The sequence below is a fragment of the Hypanus sabinus genome, chromosome 15, assembly GCF_030144855.1.
Source record: "Hypanus sabinus isolate sHypSab1 chromosome 15, sHypSab1.hap1, whole genome shotgun sequence".
Lineage (NCBI taxonomy): Eukaryota > Metazoa > Chordata > Chondrichthyes > Myliobatiformes > Dasyatidae > Hypanus > Hypanus sabinus.
In genome coordinates this window covers 84,932,450-84,956,266 of record NC_082720.1, presented here as the reverse complement: position 1 = coordinate 84,956,266, position 23,817 = coordinate 84,932,450, and the positions used below count along the sequence as shown (strand labels likewise).

The window sequence follows — 23,817 nt, the reverse complement described above, 5'->3', positions numbered from 1 at the left end:
TGGCTGATCATACACAATCAGTACCCCATTCCTGCCCTCTCCCCATATCCCTTGACCCCGCTATCTATAAGAGCTCTATCTAACTCTCTCTTGAATGCATCCAGAGACTTGGCCTCCACTGCCTTCTGGGGCAGAGCATTCCACATATCCACCACTCTCTGGGTGAAAAAGTTTTTCCGCATCTTTGTTCTAAATGGCCTACCCCTTATTCTTAAACTGTGGCCTCTAGTTCTGGACTCACCCATCAGCGGGAACATGCTTCCTGCCGCCAGTGTGTCCAATCCCTTAATAATCTTATATGTTTCAATCAGATCCCCTCTCATCCTTCTAAATTCCAGTGTATACAAACCCAGTCACTCCAATCTTTCAACATATGACAGTCCCGCTATTCCGGGAATTAACCTTGTGAACCTGCGCTGCACTCCCTCAATAGCAAGAATGTCCTTCCTCAAATTTGGAGACCAAAACTGCACACAATACTCCAGGTGGGGTCTCACCAGGGCCCTGTACAGCTGCAGAAGGACCTCTTTACTCCTATACTCAATTCCTCTTGTTATAAAAGCCAGCATGCCATAATACTACTTTGATGCCTGGTTAAATGGGTAGTTAACTTTTCATCCTGATTGAAAACTGGGTTATATTTGCTCCTAGTTTGGCAAAACTCTAAATTCTGGAAATAAAAAAGATGGTCCAATGCTTTGCATCAGGACTGAGAGTAGAGGGAATGCAAAGTATTTAAAAAAAAGAGTAAGGTGGGAGTGGGTGAGATGGACTGGTGATGGATGAAACTAGGTGAGGTGAAGCTTACTATCTGTTGGAATGGTAAAAGCAGGCAGGTTCTGTTATGACTTTGAAATAGCCACGTTTAACTTGAGGGAAAATAATTTGAAGTATAGGAGGAAAGGGCCAGGAAAGCTGACCAAATGATTGCTTGGCAAAGATTTGATGGGCTGAAATGCTTTAATAAGTGTTCACTATATCCTTTCTAATCATCATTTTTCTAAAAGATGGTTTAACTTTCTAAGATGTATGCAGGTTTTGTCTCTACAATATGTCTGGTATTCCTAGGTCTTTTATAGTCTCATCATTTCTACTTTTACATCTTTTACCATTAGTCATAAAATGTAGTACTCCATTAGTTTTTAATTTGATTTTAACAACCTGTGCTGCTGCATTTACCGCCTAATGAACCTAAAGCTCTTCTGGATGTCGAAATGCAATCATTCATAATTTTTATTCTGAAATTGGCCAGATCATATCTAGTGTCATAGAATTTTATCAGCAAAATACTTCTTAGTCTGCTAATTTTTACTTGCTTCACTATTTAATAAATGTCCTCTTTTTAATTTTAATTATTTGTTAGGTCCTCTTTTGAGTATTTAAAGCAATTTTAGACACCATTCCCTCTAGCTTTGTAGTCAAATCATTTATACTCACAGTCTACTGCACCTTTAGCTCGGAGTAATTTTTGTCTATGCTGAAGGCTTGCCCTTTACCCTTTTCTAATCTCTCTTTAATTTACTGAACTTTCTTTAAGAGAAGAAAAATAAACACAGCTTTGAACAGAACCAATAAAAATTATCTTTCATAAATCCTTGTTTACCCCACCAATATATATTATTTTCAAGATTTAAAAGTGTTTAGAAACATAGAAATCTACAGCACATTACAGGCCCTTCGACCCACAATGTTGTGCTGACCATGTAACCTACTCTAGAACCTGCCTAGAATTTCTCTACTGCATAGCCCTCTATTTTTCTAAGCCCATGTACCTATCTAAGAGTCTCTTAAAAGACCCTATTGTATCTGACTCTGCTATCTTTGCTGGCAGTGCATTCCATACACCCAACATTGTGGAAAAACTTGCCTCTGACATCCCCCTTGTACCTACTTTGAAGCACCTTATAACTATGCCCCTACGTGTTAGCCATTTCAGCCCTGGAGAAGAAAAAAGCCTCTTGCTATCCACATGATCAACGCCTCTCATCATCTTATGCACTTCTATCAGGTCACCGCTCATCCTCCATCGCCCCAAGGAGAAAAGGCCAAGTTCACTCATTCCATTCTCATAAGGTATGCTCTCCAATTCAGGCAACATCCTTGTAAATCTCCTCTGCGCACTCTCTATTGTATCTGCATCCTTCCCTCAATGAGGTGACCAAAACTGAACACAATACTCCAAGTGGGGTCTAACTAAGGTCTTATTTAGCTGTAACATTACTTCACGGATCTTGAACTCAATCCTACAGCTGATCTTCCACACGGCCAAAAGTCTTACCATTAATATTATATTCTGTCTTCATATTTGACCTACAGAAATGAACCACTTCACATTTGGGTTGAACTCCCATCTGTTAACTTCTCAACCCAGTTCTGCATTCTATCGATGTCGCACTGACTGTCCACAATACCGCCAGCTTTTGTGTCATCAGCAAACCTACTAAGCCCCCCCCCCCCACTTCCTCATCCAGGTCATTTATAAAAATCACAAAGAGTAAGGGTCCCAGAACAGATCCCTGAGGAACACCACTGGTCACTGACCTCCATGCAGAGTACAAACTATCCACAACCGCCCTTTGCCTTCTGTGGGCAAGCCAATTCTGGATCCACAAAGCAAAGTCTCCTTTATTTGGAGGTAAAATTACCAGAATAGATAAATGTGGACTATTGGATGTGGTATATTTGGATTTTCAGGTTTTCAGTAAAGTGGCATATTAGGCCCCTAAACTTTAAATTATTAGGATGAAAAGCAATTTTATTAAAACATGGTAAACTCTTACTGGGATTCACGGGGTGGATACGGAAATGGTTCCACTCACTGGAAAGCCTAGAACCTGTTAAGGTCTCAAAATAAGGAGCTGGCCACTTATAAGAGAAATGAAGAATTTATTTTTTTCCACCCAGATGGTACTGAATTTTTAGAATACCACCCAAGAGAGTAACGGAGGCTCGGTCTGAGTAGGTTCAGGATGAAGATCGAAAGTTGTATGGATATTAAGGGAATTGAGGGGAATATGATTAGCGTGGGAATGTAGTGCTGAGATAAAAGATCAGTCGTGTTCTTTTTGGATGGTGGTGGGTGACCTTTCCTGCTATTTTTCCTTCATCTAATAATACATTAAACCATTGGAGAAAGGTGTTACTTGACTCTCTTCTACCTGTTTCCTCTGCTCTGTTCGCGATGAAATCGTCCTTTAAAGGCGCACTATCTGCCTAGAGAATCGATTTCCCTCCCTGACAACTTTTCCCCTTTTAAAAGAGTGAAAATGGTTCCAGCCCATAGTTTTTCTGCCCAGTTACAGCATATGCCGGTCATTGCTTCAAATTTTGATTTGGAAACGAAAGATTATTTTGCCAAATCCTAACGAGTGTGTGCACCTTTAAGAGCGGGAGGGGGGGGGGGGGTTGTTCAAATAACTGGCACCAAATATAATACAATTCCCGAACAGAAAGCAAAATGGAGAGGTGGGAGTTAAAAGTGAAGTGGATAGGGACGGGCGAGTTTTGTCCCTGCAGGCGATCTGGTTGGACAGCTACAGCGTGGGGCCCCGGCGACTGGTGTCGGTTCTTACGGTCGGGACGCTGACGACAGGCGGATCTGCAGCTGGTTAGCGGACGGATCCTCGCTGTGAGTTGCTGCTCCCGGCGCAGTGAGGACGCGGGGAAGGTGGGAGGTGGGCGGCGGACGGCTGGGGGCCGTTACTAAGGTGGGCCTTGCGGCAACCAGGCGACGCCAGGCCCGAGCAACGGAGGGAAGGGCCTGGCCGGGCCAGTGAAGCCCTGGTTAGTAGATGGAAAACAGCCTACTGTACTACATTGTTTTGGGGAGACACCGCAGATTATTGCGTTTTAAAACATCCAAGGAGAGCCTATGTGTTTCTTTGGGCCACGGAAGTTAAGCAGCGTTACAGGGACTAAGATATGGTCGTTAAGTAAGCCAATCTCCATTGGAGGACAGCCAACGAGATTTTTTTTAACGATGTGTCCTGGAAAATATGGATTACTTTCCATATTTAAGGAATCGTGCCTTGACTAATGTAGATATCGATTCGCAACCTTTAATCAATTCAGAGAATATTTGAAGATCAAGACCTAGATCCGCAGAATAAGATTCAGGTTTGTTATCACTGACATATATCGAGAAATTTGTGTTTTGTGGCAGCAGTGCAGTGTAAGGAATTAAAATTATAACTAGGTAAATAGTGCAAAAAAGGGGGTGGGACAGAGAGGTAGTGTTCATTGAATGTTAAGATATCTGATGACACACAGCGGAAGAAGCTTTTCCTGAGTCATCGAGTGTGGGTCTTCAACCTCAACCTTGATGGTAGTAACTAGTAGAAGCCATGTCCCAAATGATGAGGGTCCCTAATGATGCCTTCTTGAGGATCTGCCTGTTGTAGATTCCCTCAATATGGGGAGGGTTATGCCTCTGATGGAGCTGGTGAGCCTAGAACCCAACAGTGTAGCCTGTAATCCTGCACATTGATTTTCCATACCAGGCTGTGATTGAACCAGTCTCTACCATGCATCTATAAAATTTGTCTTTAAGAGTCTTAGGTGACATACAAAATCTCCTCGCACCTTCTGTTGACCAGCAGTGATCCTTGTCCTATATCCTTTAGAGATGGAAAGCATGATCTATATCTGCAAGATCCTCAAAATTCACTGGCTGACCTTGGGCAAGTATATATCCCCACCACAAAGGCCCTGGCTAAAATCTAGTTAGCTACTTAGGGCAAGCTGCATCATTTGCAAATCTAGAAAAAAATGCAGAAACTGACACTGTTGTAAGCACTACCATGGAATGAGTTTAATAGGTAGATAGGAAGGAAAAGATTCGGGGATGTATTCAAATTCAATCTTGAAGGACTGCACTGTTCCCACTAGCTCCTGGAAATCTCTAGCCCATGATCACTTAAAATAGAGAAGCAGCTTTTTGATTGGGAATGAGCACTTTGTCAATGTTTAGGGAGCACACAGACGAGGGAACACACTAGTCCTCATTGAGGGATCAGAAATGGAAAGAATGAGCAATTTCAAGTTCCTGGGTGTCGATATCTCTTGAGGACCTAACCTCAACCCAACATATTGATGCAGCTACAAAGAAAGGTATGACAGTGGCTATATTTCATTTGGAGCTTGAGAAGGTTTGGTGTCTGGTGTGGGGGTTGCTACTGCACAGGAACCAAGTAAGCTGCAAAGAGTTGTAAACTTAATCAGCTCCATCATGAACACTACCCTCTAGTATCCAGGACATCTTCAAGGAAGATACCTCAAAAAGCCAGTGTCCATCATTGAGGACATCCATCACCCAGGGCAAACCCTCTTCTCATTGCTACCATCGGGTAGCAGGTACAGAAGCCTGAAGGCACTCACTCTGCGATTCAGGAACAGCTTCTTTCCCCTCTGCCATCCAATTTCTACATGGACATTGAACCCATGAATACTACCTCACTTTTTTAATTTCTATTTTTGCACTACTTATTTCATTGAACTGTTTAAATGTTTGTACTTTAATTCAGTGTTTTTCTGTTATTATGTATTGCATTATACTGCTGCAGAGACAAATTTCACAACTTATGCCTGTGATATTAAACCTGATTCTGGTTCTATCCCTACTGGATAGCCGAAGGAAAGGACTATCTTTCTAAATGCATTCATTTCTTTTCCCTCAGCTTTCCTGACAGCTTGTAACAGTGAATTGGGGATGCTGAGATGATTTTGTCTCATTGTTACCAGGGTTAAATTTGCCTGACTAATACAGATTAGTACTGATTCTGTACCCTTAATTATTAAAATTGCTAAATCCTGTTTAACATTTTAATAGAATTCAGCATTTTACATTGATGGAGTCATGATAGACAGTGCAAATTTCATTTGTAAGTTGTTAGGTCAGCCAGCTGTGAAACACCTTATCCCGTGTTTTGCCTTTAAACGCTATTCATGTTTTACGTTTTTGACCGGCTTGTTAGCTATTCTGCATTTTGCCCATTTCTGCACAATCTGTGTAAATTGTAGTGTTTTTATCGAATGACTTTTGAAAATAAAAAAAATTGCTCTTTACGATAACCTAATGTATGGTTCCCTGGAATGATAGCTGTGGGGTCAGGAACAGGGAGCAAATCTTTGGTTACTGAAAGGTGATGTTCAGGGTTCTTGAGTTGATTTTCCCTGTGACAGATTTCAGGGAGTCATCACAGAGGGATTTGTCTCTTGAAGGTGGCCATCTAAGGTTCCAACACATATCTGTTTCTTCATGGATGTGGGGGAGGAAGCTGTGAATTCAACTGAATTTACTCTCTCCCAAGTTTTAGAACTTCAAGGATATTGTGACCCCAGTATATTGTTCTTTTTCATTTGATGTGTGACCTTTGATTATTTATTGGTCTAGAGTGATGGTGAGGCTGGACTGGATAGTTTGCTGTAGGATGTGGGATGTACAGATTAGATGAATTACTATTTGGTAATGGGTGGGGACGGAGGGATCTCTATATAAAATATAAATACCTCTATATAAAATAGCTTCTTACAACTAAAGATAAAATAAAAGGGAAGCTGGAAGGTGTTTTTAATGTGACCAGTGAAAAAGATGGCCAAAAAAGATCATTATGTGGAGATAGTGGGCATGCTTGGTGGAGTAAATTAGTGCTCTGCATCTTTTAACTAGAAAAGCAGATGCTACTTGCGTGTCTAAAGGAGGAAACAGTGGCGACATTGAGGTTAAAATTAGAGGTGATGCTTAAAAGGTTGGTATTCATCAAATTATAAAGTCACCCAACCTAGATGTGACTCGCCATGGGATACGGTGGATATTTATGTGGAAATTGGAGGTTTTAACTGCAGTTTCTAATTGTTTATGGTTATAGATATTGTGCAAGATGATTGGGAAATTGTAAATGTAATCTCTATTTTAAAGAAAAGGATTGATATTCAGATTCAGATTCAGCTTATTGTCATTTATAAACCACAAATACAATGCAGTTTAAAAAATGAGACAACGTTCTCCGAAATGATATCGCAAAAAAGCACAAAACATACCACACAAGAAAAACCACATAACGCTTGGTAATCCCCAATCCAGAGTCTGGAGAGGCTGCTGCGTTTCGATATCGCGCTACCGTCTTAGCACGTTCCCCGGAAAGGAACTACAAACCCATTAGACAAACCTAAAGCTACAAGACCTACACAAAACCACATAGTTACATATAGTTATAGTTAACGTATAGTTTCAACAGTGCAGACAATACCATAATTGATAGAAGACTAACTGACAAAGACCACATAATCATAACACATAGTTTCAATAGTGCAAAGCAATTCCGTAATCTAATAAAGAGCAGTCCATGGCACGGTTTAAAAGTCTCAAAGTCCCGACAGCCCATCATCTCATACAGACGGTAGAAGGAAGAAAAACTCTTCCTGCCATGAACCTCCAGCACCGCAGCTTGTCGATACAGCACTTTGGGATTTAACATTATGGGTTTCTCTTAGGAACAATATTGTAGGGAAATATTAATTGACAACAAAACAACCTTTTATTTTAAAGATGGTTATATTTGAAATATGTGAAGGAATGGCATAGCTCTTGCACTAAGTTGGATTTTTACAAATAATAACCATTAATTATAGCTTGGTATTATATTAACATTGAAATTAGATCATTATGTTACTAAGTTTAAGATTTTCATGGTATCTTATACAGAGCAAATAGATTGAATTCATACCAATATGAGATTTCCCTCCCTGTTTCTCTCTGCTGTTGAAGGTTGCTGAAGTATATAGGCTGTAGAGGAGTCTTACATAATTGAGAGCGAACGCTGGAGGTGTTGCTGTTTTTACTGCCACTAGGCCATTATCTTGTGATTGATGTTGTCAGACAGCATTCTCCCTTACAATTATCTCTTCTGGTTCAGTTCCTCCCATTAGTTTTGATTAGTATATCTTTCATGTTGGACAGCTTCTGTATGGGCTATTAATGAGTTTTGTGCATACTATTAAAATCTTCATTTTGTGTACATCTTTTCTGTTCGCCCAGTCAGAATTGGATTGGTAGCAGCATCTCCTCTACAATCTCCATCAGCACAGGTGCACCACAAGGCTGTGTCTTATACCCTTGCTCCTCTCGTTTTACAATTATGACTGTGTGGTTAATCATAGCTCCAATGCTGTATTTTAGTTTGCTGATGACACCACTGTCATTGGCTGAATGAAAGGTGGTGATGAGTCAGCATATTGGAGGGCGATTGAAAATCTGGCTGAGTGTTGCCACAACAACAAACTCTTACTCAAGACCAAAGAGCTGGTATTGACTTCAAGAGAAAGAAACTGAAGTCCTCATTGGGGCATCAGAGTTGGAGAGGGTCAGCAACTTTAAATTCCTCAGTGTTACCATTTAGGAGAACCTGTTCTGGGCCCAGCATGTAAGTGCAATTATGAAGAAAGCACGACTTCTTTAGAACTTTGTGAAGACTCGTTATGACTAAAACATACAGTTGCAAGAAAAAGTTTGTGAACACTTTGCAATTAGCTGATTTTCTGCATTAATTACTCATAAAATGTGGCCTGATCTTCATCTAAGTCACAATAATAGACAAACACAATCTACCTAAATTAATAACACATAAACAATTGTACTTTTCATGCCTTTATTGAACACATTGTTTAATCATTCACAGTCCAGACTGGAAGAAGTATGCGAGCCCTTGTATTTAATAACTGGTAGAACCTCCTTTAGCAGCAACAATCTCCAGCAAACATTTCTTGTAGCTACTGATCAGACTTGCACAATGGTGAGGAGGAATTTTAGACCATTCCTCCAAAGGAAACAGTTCCAGTTCATCAATATTTCTGGGATACCATGCATTAACAGCCCTTCAGGTCATACCACAGCTTTTCAATTTGGACTTGGTTATTCCAAAACACAAATTTTCTTCATTTTAAACCATTCTGTTGTTGATTTTCTCTTGTGTTTCAGATCATTGTCTTGTTGCATCATCTAACTTCTATTAAGGTTAAGATGACATACCGCTACCCTGACATTCACCTGTAAAATCTCTTGATACAATTTTGAATTCATTGTTCTCTCAATAATTGCAAGCTGTCTAGATCCTGAGGCACCAAAGCAGCCCCAAATCATGATGCTCTTTCCACCATGTTTCACAGTTGGAATGAGGTTTTGGTGTTGGCGTGCAGTGCCCTATTTCCTCCAAACACAGTGGTGTGCATTTCTGCCAAAATGTTCAACTTTTGTCTCATCTATCCACAGAAAGTTGTCTCAGAAGCCTTGTGGAACATCCAAGTAGTCTTTTGCAAAAACTTGAGACGTGCGGCAATGTTTTATTTGGAGAGCAGTGATTTTTTTTTCCTCTGCAGTGTCCTTCCATGAACACCATTCTTGTGCAGTGTTTTTCTTATAGTGGACACATGAACAAAGACTCTACTAAGTTCAAGAGCTTTCTGCAGGTCTTTTGCTATTACCCTTGGGTTCTTTTTCACTTCCTTCAGCATTTGTGCTGTTGTGCTACACTTTGTGCCATTGGTGTGACCTTTGCAGGACGCCCACTCCTAGAGAAAGTGGCAACAGTACTTAATTTCTTCCATTTGTAGACAGTTTCTCTTACTGTTGACTGATGAACACACTGGTCCTTAGAAATGCTTTTGTAGCCTTTTACAGCTTCATGCAGCTCTATAGTTCTTCTTAGATCCTCAGAAGCAAAAACAGATCTTTCATGAGAAGAGCAGGCTCTGTCAGTAACTGGACTTTTTTTATGGGGCAGGGCACCTCTACAGCCCAGAAACCCACACCTCCAATCTCATATCATTGATTGGAACATCAAATAGCTTTTGTAGAAGGCATTACCCTAGAGGTTCAAGCAACACACACAAAATGCTGGAGGAACACAGCAGGCCAGGCAACATCTACGGAAAAGAGTACAGTCGACATTCCAGGCCGAAACCCTTCGGCAGGACTGTTTTGGCCGAAACGTCGACTATACTCTTTTGCATAGATGCTGCCTGGCCTACTGAGTTCCTCCAGCATTTTGTGTGTGTTGCTTGGATTTCCAGCATCTGCACATTTCCTCTTGTTTGTGACTCCAGAGGTTTACATACTCCTTTGAACCTAAACTGTGATGGTTTAAATGGTGTATTCAGTATTGATGAGAAGAAGTACAATTGTTTGTGTGTTATTGTGTTTGTCTATTATTGTTACTTAGATGAAGATCAGACCACATTTTATGAGTAATTAATGCAGAAAACCAGGTAATTGCAAAGGGTTCACAAACTTCTTCTTACAATTGTATATGTACTTTACTTTCAACTTCTCTTGCCAGTTTAGCTGAAATATGTAATTACCATTCTTTGTCCTTTTACAGATTTTTGATCACCACTATTTGGTGATCAGGAATATATCAGTAGTAAAATTATTTCTTATTCAGTCCATATGAATTCTGTTTCGGACCTGTGCTTCCATTATGATATTTAATTATCGTAATCCCTCTTCTTCCTGGTTGTATACATTGCTGTATTTAGTTGCTAGGCCTTTTTGAAACCATGTTCTTTATAGAACATGTTTCAGTTGTTTGTTATTCAGTTCTACTCATTGTTCTGTTTTGGAAGCTTTGTATTAAACTTGCTTTTCTTGGTTGTTCCTCAATTCTATAGACTCTGTGTTCATCTCCTGAGAAAATTCAGATGAAAAATATCCATTTAAGTTCTCCATCTCTTCTGGCTCCATGCATAGATAACCACACTGATCTTCGAGTGGACCAACTTTATCCCTTTCTATCCTTTAGCTCTTAATATATTTGTAGAACCTTTTGGGATTCCTCTATTGAGTCGAGGACAGTTACTGAAATGAAGTAATGCTTGATGTACAGAAACTGAAATGGTTGGTTTGCATTTTCAGATGCCTTCAATTAAACTCCAGAGCTCTGATGGAGAAATATTTGAAGTTGACGTGGAGATAGCAAAACAATCTGTAACAATCAAGACTATGTTGGAAGGTCAGTGCATCCCTTTGGGGATCATCTTGTTTGTTAATTATGTGTATTTTTTAACATAATGGTAAGCATATTTCTGTGCATTTTTCTGAATTTGAGTTCCAAAGATCTGTTGAATGTCATTTTAGTTTCTGTAAAGGTTGCTTACTTAGGCTGGCCATTTAGTCAAAGTAGTATTGACATTGAGTAGATGAAGCTTCTTGTTGTAATAGTCCAATCAATGTTTATATTAATTGAAAAGATGTGAATAATTCACTGGAAGGCAAAATGAAATGTTAAAGATAATTAATAAAAATCTTAATTTGTTTCTGCTTTTAAATCATTTGAGTTGTGAAGCCAAGCACCTTTCTCGAGGCTCTACCTATTGGTGTCAAATTGTGTTTGAAATGAAGTGTGAAAGAATTCCAAGTGGATATAATATTTTGCCCTTGTTCTTTGTTTGAATCATAAAAGGAATGCATTTAATAGATTTTTGGCTGTGTGATTTTGACAGAATTTTTAACCTCCGTTACATTGCTGTGCAGAAGGCAAAAAGAATTGCCAGTCAAAATAAAACTGATCTTTACGGCTAGTAGTAACTTTTACCTACATTTTGCACAGTAGTTATTAGGTAGAAGTGAGGGAGTTCCTTATATTGAATTCATTGCATACTTTTATTTATTTGGGAAACTGATAAATTATATTTTTTGTAATTTTAATGTATTACTGGAAACAGATTTGGGGATGGATGATGAAGGAGATGACGATCCAGTACCACTTCCAAATGTTAATGCTGCAATTCTTAAAAAGGTAAGCTGCAATAGTGCTAAAGAAGCTCAGTACCATCCAGACAAAAACATCTAGTTTAATTGGTGCATTATTAATCGCCATAAACAAATCTTCTGTTTATCACATGCCATCCTCTGCAGTACTCACCTATTTCACACTGATGGCATCTCTGAAGATTAAACTGTTTGACCTTTTCAGGGTTGCCCCGGTCCCAAAAACAGTGTAATAGTAAAGCAGAAAAATACTCAGTTCCCTAGGACTGACTGCTCTTTGCAGAACAGCACAAAATTCACCATAATGGCTTTTGCAAAGAAGAAAAAGTGCAAGCCATGAAATTGATTGCAAATATTAACATTACTTTGCAACAATGGTGAAGTATAAACTGGCTATTCAAGCCTTTTGTTTCTGTTCATCTTTTTATAGTTCCAGGTAGCTCTCTCATCAATACATGTATCTGTGTTGTTGATTATAGGTGATTCAGTGGTGCACTCATCATAAAGATGACCCTCCTCCTCCTGAGGATGATGAAAACAAGGAAAAGAGAACTGATGATATACCAGTATGGGATCAGGAGTTCCTGAAAGTAGACCAAGGAACACTATTTGAACTAATTCTGGTAAGATTTTTTTTTTATTAGCCTCAAGCATTTTAAGAAAAGTTATCTTGCTTTTTTCCTTTTTTTCTTCTTCCAGTAGTTAGTGATATACTAACTTGGACATGCATATGGCTGGAGTTCAGTTGCTGTACATCTTATTTCTTCTTCCTCCTCCTCCTCCTCGGGCAGTTCCTTGGGTCTGAAGAGAATTTGTTCACACTTTGTGGCTTTTGAAGTGGCTAATGAGGTAATGTTGAAATTGTGAATGAGGCAAGTCGTTAGCTTTTGAGGTGGTCCGTTCCTCCTGCTGCCTGTGTGTTCCCACAAGCTAACCTCAAATTTCTTGACATCATCCCGAGAGTTCCTTTCCTGTTTTGAACTGGCGTGGGCTGGGGATTCCGAAGCGCCAGTGATGCTGCATTTTGTCAGAGTGACTGAACACATATTGGAAATAACTTATGTCAATTTAGTACCCTCATTACAAAATTGTGTCTGCTTTGGGAGTCTGATGTCAAACATTAACCAATATGGCTTACCTAGTGTAGCTAACATGGTGTAATTAGGGTTTCAATGCTGGGACATTGGTGGTCTTAGTGCCTTGAGATGCCTGTAGATAGCCTGGGTCTCAGAAGCATATAGATTATTATTTTGGAGATTGTTTCCAGTAGGATGACAACATGCTGAGACACTGTGGCTATTCTGTGTCCAACCAAAGGTGCAGTTATTCATCCGTTACATCTATTTTACGATCCCAATACACTGCTGAATATTAAGAACATCAAGTACTGCAGGTCTAAACCATCAGCGAGTTGCTCGATAGTGATGGAGCTGGACTTACTGTGTACTGTTGCTGTGTTATTGCCTGGACTTGTGACATACTGTTGTGCCAAGGCGGTGTGCAATCCAACAAATGGAGTGAGTGACTATTGGATTTATTTTTTGTAATTGCAAGACACTTTTGGAAATTGGTAATGTAGAATACTGGTAGTCTTGTTCACTGGCTTATTAATAAATCCAATAGCAAGGGAACTGCATTGCCTCTGCTGTGGTGCGGACTAGGCCCTCCTGCCATGGAGTCACCTATTGCAGCCGCCCAGGATAGGAGATGCCATGGGAGACAACAGAAGCCTCTGTAGGTGAGCTGGAATCATTACTGGGTTAGAAGATGGCCATTCCCATCCATGCTGCTCTCCTGTGTATGCTCGATGGAAGAACAGGCTGGACCAGGACAACATCCCATGTACCATCAAACTACAGGCCTTGACACTTAGGGACTTGGGCTGTATTTTTCTGTGTGACTGTATGTTTTCTGCTGTCTTGACCATATGTGCTGTTAGTAATGTGTTTTGCACCTTGATTTAGGAGAAATGCTGTTTCATTTGCCTATGTTCATGAATGGTTGAATGCTAATTCAACTTGAACTTGCTCATGTTTCTCTGGGCGAAGTACATTTGTGACGTCTGAGGTGTTGATCTTTAAAAATTTTCTTTAATTGACCAAAAGCTGTTCTTAAGTATTGAAGGCAGTGTTTTTTTTTGCCCTGTCTTGATCAGGAATTGGTTCCAGAGATTTGGGATGAGACGAGTGTTTTCCATTGGTCTTCCATGTCAGAGGGCAGTGTAGTGTAGTAGGAGTAAATTGGTAGAAGGTCTACGTCTTGTAGATATTGAATCTACAACCCATATTCTTGTACCTCAGTGAAGGCAGCTTAGAGCTCAGCCTCTGAGCGAGTGCAAACCTCACTTGCATGCTGCAAGTTTAAATTAAGTTAGATATGGCTCTTGTGGCTAAAGGGATCAGGGGGTATGGAGAGAAAGCAGGTACAGGGTTCTGAGTTGGATGATCAGCCATGATCATACTGAATGGCGGTGCAGGCTCGGGCTGAATAGCCTACTCCTGCACCTATTTTCTATGTTTCTCTGTTTTTATCGTATTTGTTTTAGAGCATAATTGTCATAGTTTGAATTGCTTATTGCAATCTGAGGATTATTTCCGTTCCTGTTAGATGAGATGCAACATTGTGGCAGAAAGATGGAGATAATTGTTGGCACAGTGGTGTAGCTTTGTTTGACACCAGTCTTAACTGAGAATTGTTCTACTGTAGAATCCTTTTGTTATATCATGGGCTGCATTTCATAAGATCAAGAAATTACTGACTTTAACTAGCTATAAGTGTTTGGGATCTTTCCCTTATTTGCTATTCACCATTTTTCCCCATAACTATTGGCACTTAAGTAACTGCTGCATATGCTATGACATTGACTATAAGCTGCTTTTACAAAGTGACCATTCTTGGAGTGAAAAAAATTGTATCCCTTAATTTACAAAAACATAAAAATATTAGGCAAAAATTCTTAAATCATTGTGTTTCCCATTAGTTTCAATGTAAAAACTCAGGTTGTATTTTAAAATTCAAAAATGCATCAAAAAAGCCTAACACTTAAAATATTAATAAATGTATCCAGCAGTATATTTATTCATAATCATTTCTTACATTATGCATATTTTACCTTAATTTATGTTGTGTGGTAATCATCAATTGAATGATACAAGCTCCTAACAGGTCATGATAGGGTGAATGGGGAAAGGTTTTTTTCTAGAGTCATACAACATAGAAACCTGCACTTTGGCCCAGTCCAATGTGTGAGAGCCTGAAACTGGTAATCACCCTCGAAATAAGAACTAGTCTCTTAAGGACATGAGAGGAGGATTCGTTTTTATGGTCATGAATCTTTGGAAATCTTTTCCTCAAAGGGTGGTAGATGCAAAGTCACCCTTTTCAAGTAAAACTGTGAGGGACTAGGTGGTCTCCTCCTGCTCTTAGTTGTCAATGTTGTATGTAACTGATGGTAGTAGCTTTTTATATTGTCTTGGGTGTTCAGTGATAACGGTGGTGCTGAATCTGTCTTTGGAGTTTTCGGTGATGATGGTAAAGCTCTCCCCGTGACTGTTCCTTGGTGATTGTTGAATTTGTTCTAAAGAATGTATTGATGGAAATGTAGACAGCTTTTACATCCGATAAGGCTGCTTGGAGCAAAGCTTTGTTTTGCATCATGTGACCCTTTATAATTCTCCATGGGGGTTGTTGTATTGGAAGATGGCAGTTGCTCTTGATGTGATCATTAGAACACTTGATATCTGAATGAATCTCTTTTTCACCTGGGTTTCTGGTTGATAGGAATAAACAAGGTAAAAACAAGTGTTGTGACTGATGCAGAGATGCAAAGGGGACTGGATAGTGTAAATAAAAAAGCAGTTCTGACATGCACAAAGGGATCTATGCTGTTGAAATATTGAAACGGAAAGGGAAGGTGTGCCTGTTGCTGGTGGAAATTAGCAAGAGAATATCTGACTCTTTGCTGGTGGAGTAGAAAGTAGAGCTAGTGAAAGCAGAGGTGTGGGAAGTGAAATATACTTGGAAGTTCTGTCAACTGAGTGAGTAAGATCTCCATCAGTCAGGGTTGACATTGGATGTAGCTGTCTAGATATGCAAGGCTGCGTGGTATGATGTGGAGAGCAAACTCCCCCTCTCCACTCATCTAATGAACCCAAAGGAACGGCAGAGACTGATACAGTTTGGTACAGTATTGCAGGGGTTGCCAGTCAGTGTTGAAGTAGGATTGCCTTAGGGGCTCCAGCTCTGGATTTTTCCCTTGGGGTTTACTCCTGTGTTCATATAACCACAAGGCAGCGGAGGTTTGAGATCAGAGTTTTCCTTCTAGATGAGCTGCCAACCACGGCTGATGAGCCCCATCTGCCCGAAGTGACTGGTTTTAAGGTGCCAGAAACCTGTCTTTGCCCCTTCTCTTGTCAGTAGGAATGGTTCTGCCAGGCTTAGTAGCTAAATCACACGTGAAGGCCAGGAGCTGGATTTGGTTGTCAGAGGCTGTTTGAGGCTCACGTATTGGGAACATTTAATAGCTAGTGGGAGCTTGTCCCCATTACCACCCCCCAGCCGTAACAGCTTCTGTTAATTATGTTGTAAGGAAAGTCATAATTAAAGAAAATGAAAGATCTGTCAGAGGCAACTGTGGAATGTCCTATCAATAGAGCAGATACAATGGGGGAATGGAAATAAGTTCTTGAAAGAGGAAGGATCAGAGGCAATATAATCAAGTTAAATATGGGAGTCTGCTGTGGTACTCTTCTCAATGTCTACACTGATTACAAATTGGAAATGGTGCTGGAAGGCTGCCAAAATGTATATATTTTTTAAACTGAAGTGGAGCATTAAACAGTCTTAAGTGGAGAAATGAGTGAATTCTTGTTTTAAACTTCTCTGTTCAATAAGTGAATCATGTATAAATCATAATCGGGATAAAGGAGGATTTGCAGCTACCAGACAAACTAATCAACAGAAACCAAATAAAAAGGCATTCTGCCCAATGAGTATCAACTCTAATGGAGGTCTGTAAAACTTTATTTCCCTTCTATCCCATGTCCTTTCAATTATTTTGATCTTTGAAGCCAATCTTGAATCTATATCCATCACCCCTATGCATTTTATATCCCAATTCATTACCTCAAGCAATTTTCATTCATTTACCTAATCCAGTAATAGGGAGTTAATGTAAGAAAAATATCAGCCAAGGTCTTGCTGGATAAAGGGTTAGGCATTGTATTGGCATTTAGCATAAACATGCTTAGACAGATAGCTAACCCAGCAGACAGATATATTCAGAGTTGATTATGCTTCAGAACTAAAGATGAAATGGATGAAACTTTAAAGCACATAAGCTACAACAAATGGTGTCCAGCAACTATGTTATGGTGTTCTTTAGATTAGAATATTATGGGTTTAGAACCCACTCTAGAAATTGAACACACAAGCTGACAATCTCATAATACGGAAGGACCTTTGAGTGAGATGCCTAAAGGAAACCAGTAGTCATTTCTTGATCCACGAGGCTCTGGCCAGCATTTTCCCCTTACTGAAAAACCATTATCACAATTCATTTCATTCCAATTTATAATTACTTGCTCTGGAAATTGTTTACTATTTTTCAACTTTTTTTTTCACTGTTGTAGTGTGGATTAGATATAGGAAGAATATCCTTGTCATGACAAACAAGAAGTATTAACTAGAAGAATGAGTGCCTATTGCAGTGATATAATGTTTTCATGTCTTATCTGTTAATTTTGTAGTTTCTTTAAGTGACTCTGCTATATATTAGTAGGCTAGAATTACAGTGACAGGCAATTGTAAAGCTCAATATGATTTATACAACTAAATACAGGTATTTTGCAAAATAGTTACTTTTAGTCTTTATTTGGTTTCTCTAACATAGAAACAATGAGAATTGAATATGCTAGTGAATTTCTGCTTCATCTAGGTTCCTGGTTGGTAGGAAGTGACAAGATAAAAGAACAGATGTATTTTCTGCATGGAGAATGCCATGAAAAGAGAATTGGATGGTGTAGATGAAGAGTAATCCAAGGACTAGCAATGGGATGCTGAAACAGGAGGGTGTGGAAAATTGTGGCTGCTGATTGTATCTCCTTGAAGGTGGTCCAGTTATGAAGGTTGATACAGTTGGCCCTCCTTATCCGCGGGGGATTGGTTTCAAGATCCCCTGCAGATACCAAAAAACGTGGATGCTCAAGTCCCTTATTTAACCTGCCCCAGTGCGGTGGTCTTTAGGACCCAGCAGAACCCCAGACTTTATTTAACATGTCTCAGTGCAGTGGACGTTAGGATCTGGCGGCGCAGCTCTGAATCCGCAGTGTTCCTGTTCATGAAAGTAATCACGATTGAAAATAAGGTGGAAGTAATAAAGCGATCGGAAAGAGATGAAACACCATCAGTCATTGGAAAAGCGTTAGGCTACAGTCAGTCAACGATTGGAACAATTTTAATGGAACATATAAAAAGCCCTGCCCTGATGAAAGCTACAATTATTACTAAGCAACGCAGTGGTTTGATTATTGAAATACGTATGTTTCTTAAGTGTTTTATATGCATAGAAAGGTAAAGTATGTACTATATACTAAGAAAAATGTTTGATTAACTGCCGCTAAATAATACAGGATGTACCTGTTCCGACTTCAAATCCGACTTAAAGACGGACTCAGGAATTGAACTCATTCAGAACCCGGGGACTGCCTGTAGTTTTAAGTCATTTCTAGATTACTTATAATACATCATACAATGTAAATATTATGTAAATAGTTGTTATACTGTATTGTTTACAGAATAATGACAAGAAAAAATAGTCTGTACATGCTGAAACAATGAGTACTGGAGAGAGAATTTCCGGGTTTTCCCGATCCGCAGTTAGTTGAATCTGTGTATGCAGAATCCGCGGGTAAGGAGGGCCGACTGTATATTTAATGCAGACACTGATGAGGTGAAGATGAGGATGAGAGCAGAGGTGTGGGAAGTAAATGAAACAATTTCCAGAGTCCTGCTGACTGTGGTAGATAGAACCCAGTTAAGAAAAAAAAGAAGACATTTCAGATGCAGGATGTTTCATCATTGGAGTAGATATAATAGAGACTGAAGAACTGAAAGACTGGAAAGGATTCCTTGAAGAAGGCGGGGTGAGAGGCAATAAAGTGGAGAAAGCACCAGGAGTTGATTTCCAGCACCTTCAGTGATATTCTACAACTACGCATGCCTTTCCTTCCTTTTTAAGGTTCTTTTTATTGTCAAAGTATTCATGTAGAGTAGAACTCTGTTATATGTCTTCCCCAGAGCATGGAAGTTGACAAAAAAAAAGACATCAACTCCTCCCACCCCCTCCCTGACCTGAAAAAGAAAAGAAACAAAACTTGCAAACCCCCTTCCCCGCAGCAAAAAACCAGCGACAATAACTGCCTCAGCCCCTGTCTTTCTTGCAGAAAACAGCAACAATAACAATTCCTGACCCCCTCACTTGCAGAGAAGAACAGGGATAGTAACACCAAATGCCCAACCCCACCCGTCCTACACAAAAAAAAAATGAACACATCACCTACCTGCCAATCATCCACAAGAAAGAAAACACTGGAAAAACTGAAGGAAACCAATATACAGTCCAATAATCACATAAATCTCAGAATATCAGAAACATCTTTTTGTCTGCATATGAGGTGAGCAGCCACACAAACTCAGTCCTTCCTTAAAGAGTGGCCGCTAATCTGGGGCTGAATGCGCTGATCCAGCTGCTGCCTGTCTCAGTTGGGAGCCGTTGCTGACCCCCTCTGCATTCACCCTGATGCTGCAATCTTAACTATATATAACAATCACAGCACGGAAACAGGCCATCTCGGCCCTCCTAGTCCGTGCCGAACTCTTAATCTCTTAATCTAGTCTCACCTACCCGCACTCAGCCCATAACCCTCCACTCCTTTCTTGTCCATATACCAATCCAATTTTACCTTAAATGACACAACTGAACTGGCCTCTACTACTTCTACAGGAAGCTCATTCCACACAGCTATCACTCTCTGAGTAAAGGAATACCCCCTCGTGTTTCCCTTAAACTTCTGCCCCCTAACTCTCAAATCATGTCCTCTCGTTTGAATCTCCCCTACTCTCAATGGAAACAGCCTATTCACGTCAACTCTATCTATCCCTCTCAAAATTTTAAATACCTCGATCAAATCCCCCCTCAACCTTCTACGCTCCAATGAATAGAGACCTAACTTGTTCAACCTTTCTCTGTAACTTAAGTGCTGAAACCCAGGTAACATCCTAGTAAATCGTCTCTGCACTCTCTCTAATTTATTGATATCTTTCCTATAATTCGGAGACCAGAACTGCATACAATATTCCAAATTTGGCCTTACCAATGCCTTGTACAAGTTTAACATTACATCCCAACTTCTGTACTCAATGCTTTGATTTATAAAAGCCAGTATTCCAAAAGCCTTCTTCACCACCCTATCTACATGAGACTCCACCTTCAGGGAACTATGCATTGTTATTCCTAGATCTCTCTGTTCCTCTGCATTCCTCAATGCCCTACCATTTACCCTGTATGTTCTATTTGGATTATTCCTGCCAAAATGTAGAACCTCACACTTCTCAGCATTAAACTCCATCTGCCAATGTTCAGCCCATTCATCTGTACCAAGCCATATTTCCTTATGATAAACTTAAGCCATTTGTCCCATTGAGTTTTTGCTAGATTGCAAACCAGACCCACTGGCCACTAATTTTTCCCGGTGGTTGGGGACCACTGCCTTATCTAACCATCATCCTATTCCACCTTTTCTGCAACTGAATAGCATTTTTTTTCCCACATTTTGCATTTGTGATGTAGGGTCTTTAGCCTAAAATAGTATGTCCATTTCTCTTTTCACAGATACTACCCGACCTGCTGAGTATTTCAGCATTTTTGTTTTTATTTCAGATTTCTAATCTGATTTAAAAAAAATAATGGTGGCTGTTGTACTAAAACATCTCAACTATTTTAAGTTGGTCAAAGTTAATTTCCGTTGGGTTACTTACAACATTTCTGATTGGTGATTCGGTCTGATGTAAATGGTTTGATCTATAGTCTTGATCTATAACCTTGATGAATACAATTGTTTTTCTTCAAAATACTAATCATTTCTCAAATTCCTGTGCTGCTTTTAATGCTATCCTCTAATTAAAGTACAAAGTTCAAAGTAACATTTATTAACAGACTACATACATGTCAGCACATACAACCCTGAGATTCTTTTTCTGCAGGTGTTAATAACAAATCTATAGAACAGTAGCTAAACAATAGACAATAAACTGTGCACATGCAGATATAAATAAATAACAATAAGTAATGAGCATGAAATAACAAGATAAAAGAGTCCTTAAATGAGTGTAGTTAACCCCTTTTGTTCAAGAGCCTGATGGTTGAGGGGAAGTAACTGTTCTTGAACCTGGTTCAAGATAATTAGATACTAGTCAAAACCAGATTGAATGTTTTGGTTATCCTTCACAACCTCAGGGCTGTACTTGTATTTTCATCTCTTTCCTACCACTGTGTGACACACTGGAATCAGTACTTGCCATCCAGTAATCCTCCAATTTACCCTAGCCTAATCATGACAGTTCACAATGACCAATTAACTTATCAACCAGTACGTCTTTGGATTGTGGGAGGAAACTTGAGACTTCGTACAAATTGAATTTGAATTGAATTGAATTTCGGTTTATTGTCATTTAGAAACCACAACTGCAGTGCAGTTAAAAATGAAACAAATTGACTTGCATAAAAACATTTGAAGGCATTCCTGCATGTACAGAGGCTGCCAATGAAAATACTGTTATGATAAAACTTTTTGTGTAGCATTGTTTTAGATTAGTTTGGTGATGGGAAAGGGTCTGCACATTTCAAACCTGAATATTTACGTATATTATTTAGGCTGCAAACTATTTGGATATCAAAGGTCTGCTTGATGTGACATGCAAAACTGTGGCAAATATGATCAAAGGCAAAACTCCAGAAGAAATTCGTAAGACCTTCAATATCAAGAATGACTTTACTGAAGAAGAGGAAGCACAGGTAATACCACTATTGTTCTAAACTTAAAGGAATCAATTAAAACATTAATACATTAATTTTCTATAAACTATCTTGTTTATGCAGGCCTCTTGGTTTAGACTGGGTATGCCCTTATTGAGCATGTAAATATAGTAACTATATGATTATCTATGAACTATTCAAAGAAACTATTATTTTAATTTTAAGCTTGTTAATGTAATGGTAGATTTTCTGTTGTGTTTCCCGTTTTAGTCAGAGATTGATAATTTGTGGGAAGGCACAGCATAATGATGTCATGAAGCTTGCTGAATTAATATCCCATTATGATGTAGTCATTACTCATTTTCCATCTCTTAACAAGGTTGGAAGGGATTGCAGGGCTGCCTTCAGAAAAATCCTTGGACTCTGTTGGTTGCTGACACAAAATGACAAATTTCACTGTATGTTTCGCTGTATATGTGACAAATAAAGCTAATGTTTAATCTATCTTTTATAATGTCACTTAGCCAGAGTTTGCAATTTCACTCCAGTGAACACATCACAATGTTATTCTTTTCAGGTGCGCAAGGAGAATCAATGGTGTGAAGAGAAGTGAAAATTTCTGTGCTTATTATTGTTGTCTGATATACTGAAAGATTTTTTTTTCCAAATGCTGTTGCACTGCACTGTTTTGTAAATGTTAATTATTTGGAAAATGCAGGAAAAGAGAAAAAAAGCATAGCGTTTTGATTGCATGATGGTTCCTTACTTGTTCAGACCCTATGTTCTAGCCTTTATCTTGCTATTGGTTTGGAAGTTATGTACGGTTTTATCTATTATAACAGAGTGACTTCAAGAGGATTAGAATGTATATATGTTACAAGAATTTAAAAAGTGTGGACCAAACAAAAATTCTTCAGTACTATATACATGTCTGACTCTTGTCTGGAAAGCAAATGAAAACAGCAGGGTATGCAGTGAGGGAGTTTTGTTCATAAATTTAAGAGAACAGGGAAAATTTGTTTAAATGAAGTTAACATTTAATTTTTCAATAGAGTAAAACTATAAAGGTTTACAGCATGAAGAGCTTACTTACTTGGTGTTGTTAAATTAGTAATCTTTTTCACCTTTTATGCTTTGATTTTTGATGCAAGTTTGTAGCCTGTATCTGTTGTTACTGAAATTCAGCAAAGCATTTGTGCTCAAGTCCCAGTGACCACTTTGTATGCCGACCAGGACAATGATCATTCTAAATGTACATGCTAGTGTGATGAATGCATTGTGGCTTCTGATTTTTTTTTTTATAATTGTATACTTGATTTAATTGTTTTTTTTCTTACTCCACTGCATTATCCTGTAATTGTCTCTGACCTTTGTAATAAACAGTATCGTATGTAAAATTGGCCAATAATGCTATTGATTGCTCCCAAATAGGTTCTCTGGAATGTTCAGCAACACAAATTTACAATAAGTCAATGCAGCAGGCTAGATAAATGCTACAACTTTAAATAGGATCCTTCAGTTACTGTATTTGTTACTTTTGCATTACCACGAATATCTTTAAAATATTCCTGCTTTTCTGTAATTATTGTATGATTTGTGTGTCATCTTATTATCTAATAAAATAGGCCCATGAATTACTTTGTTTTGCATTATTATTTCATTGTTATCCCACACAACTTTTGAAGTTTTGGTGTTGATGTATTGAAGCTATTACTACTATTATTTAAGAGGATAATGTATTGTGCTTTCTCCTCCTTCTGCTCAATGGGAAATTGCTGTATTCTTCACTTGAAATTGTGTCGTTCAGATGTGATGGAGTTACAAGTATTTTGGTAATTTATTGGGAATTACCAAGCACCTTGGTAATGTATTGGGGATATTTTGCTAACCTGATATTCTTATTGAAATTGTAGAATTCAAATAGTAGTAAGGAACTATCATTTGATAGCCTTCTATTTAAACAGTAGGATTTTTCTTAGAAATTGAGCTTTGATTGTAATGACATAGAACTGTAGCATGAGTA

The 23,817-nt window shown here is 38.9% G+C and overlaps 1 protein-coding gene across 3 annotated transcripts; it reads left to right on the top strand.

Moving 5' to 3' along the window:
* Positions 1–3,471: 3,471 nt before the first annotated feature.
* skp1 (S-phase kinase-associated protein 1) lies at positions 3,472–23,428 on the top strand. 3 transcript variants are annotated; one of them, XM_059990632.1, is made up of 6 exons: positions 3,472–3,628; positions 10,907–11,003; positions 11,716–11,789; positions 12,241–12,384; positions 21,693–21,833; positions 22,174–22,347. In XM_059990632.1, the coding sequence occupies exons 2-6, from the start codon at positions 10,907–10,909 to the stop codon at positions 22,279–22,281; spliced, it is 564 nt and encodes a 187-aa protein (XP_059846615.1). In that variant the 5' UTR covers positions 3,472–3,628; the 3' UTR covers positions 22,282–22,347. The 3 variants fall into 3 exon arrangements, with proteins under 3 accessions (XP_059846615.1, XP_059846617.1, XP_059846616.1); XM_059990634.1 differs by lacking the exon at positions 22,174–22,347 and adding an exon at positions 22,372–23,428 and having other exon boundaries at positions 3,473–3,628; XM_059990633.1 differs by lacking the exon at positions 3,472–3,628 and adding an exon at positions 3,635–3,783 and having other exon boundaries at positions 22,174–22,350.
* The last annotated feature ends 389 nt before the right edge of the window (positions 23,429–23,817 follow it).

Bases quoted from the DNA above. Each gene is read 5' to 3' on its own strand.
- skp1 (XM_059990633.1), top strand. From the start codon at position 10,907: ATGCCTTCAATTAAACTCCAGAGCTCTGATGGAGAAATATTTGAAGTT. The intron at 12,385-21,692 runs GTAAGATTTTTT...TATATTATTTAG, and splicing joins CACTATTTGAACTAATTCTG to GCTGCAAACTATTTGGATAT. The intron at 21,834-22,173 runs GTAATACCACTA...TCTCTTAACAAG, and splicing joins CTGAAGAAGAGGAAGCACAG to GTTGGAAGGGATTGCAGGGC.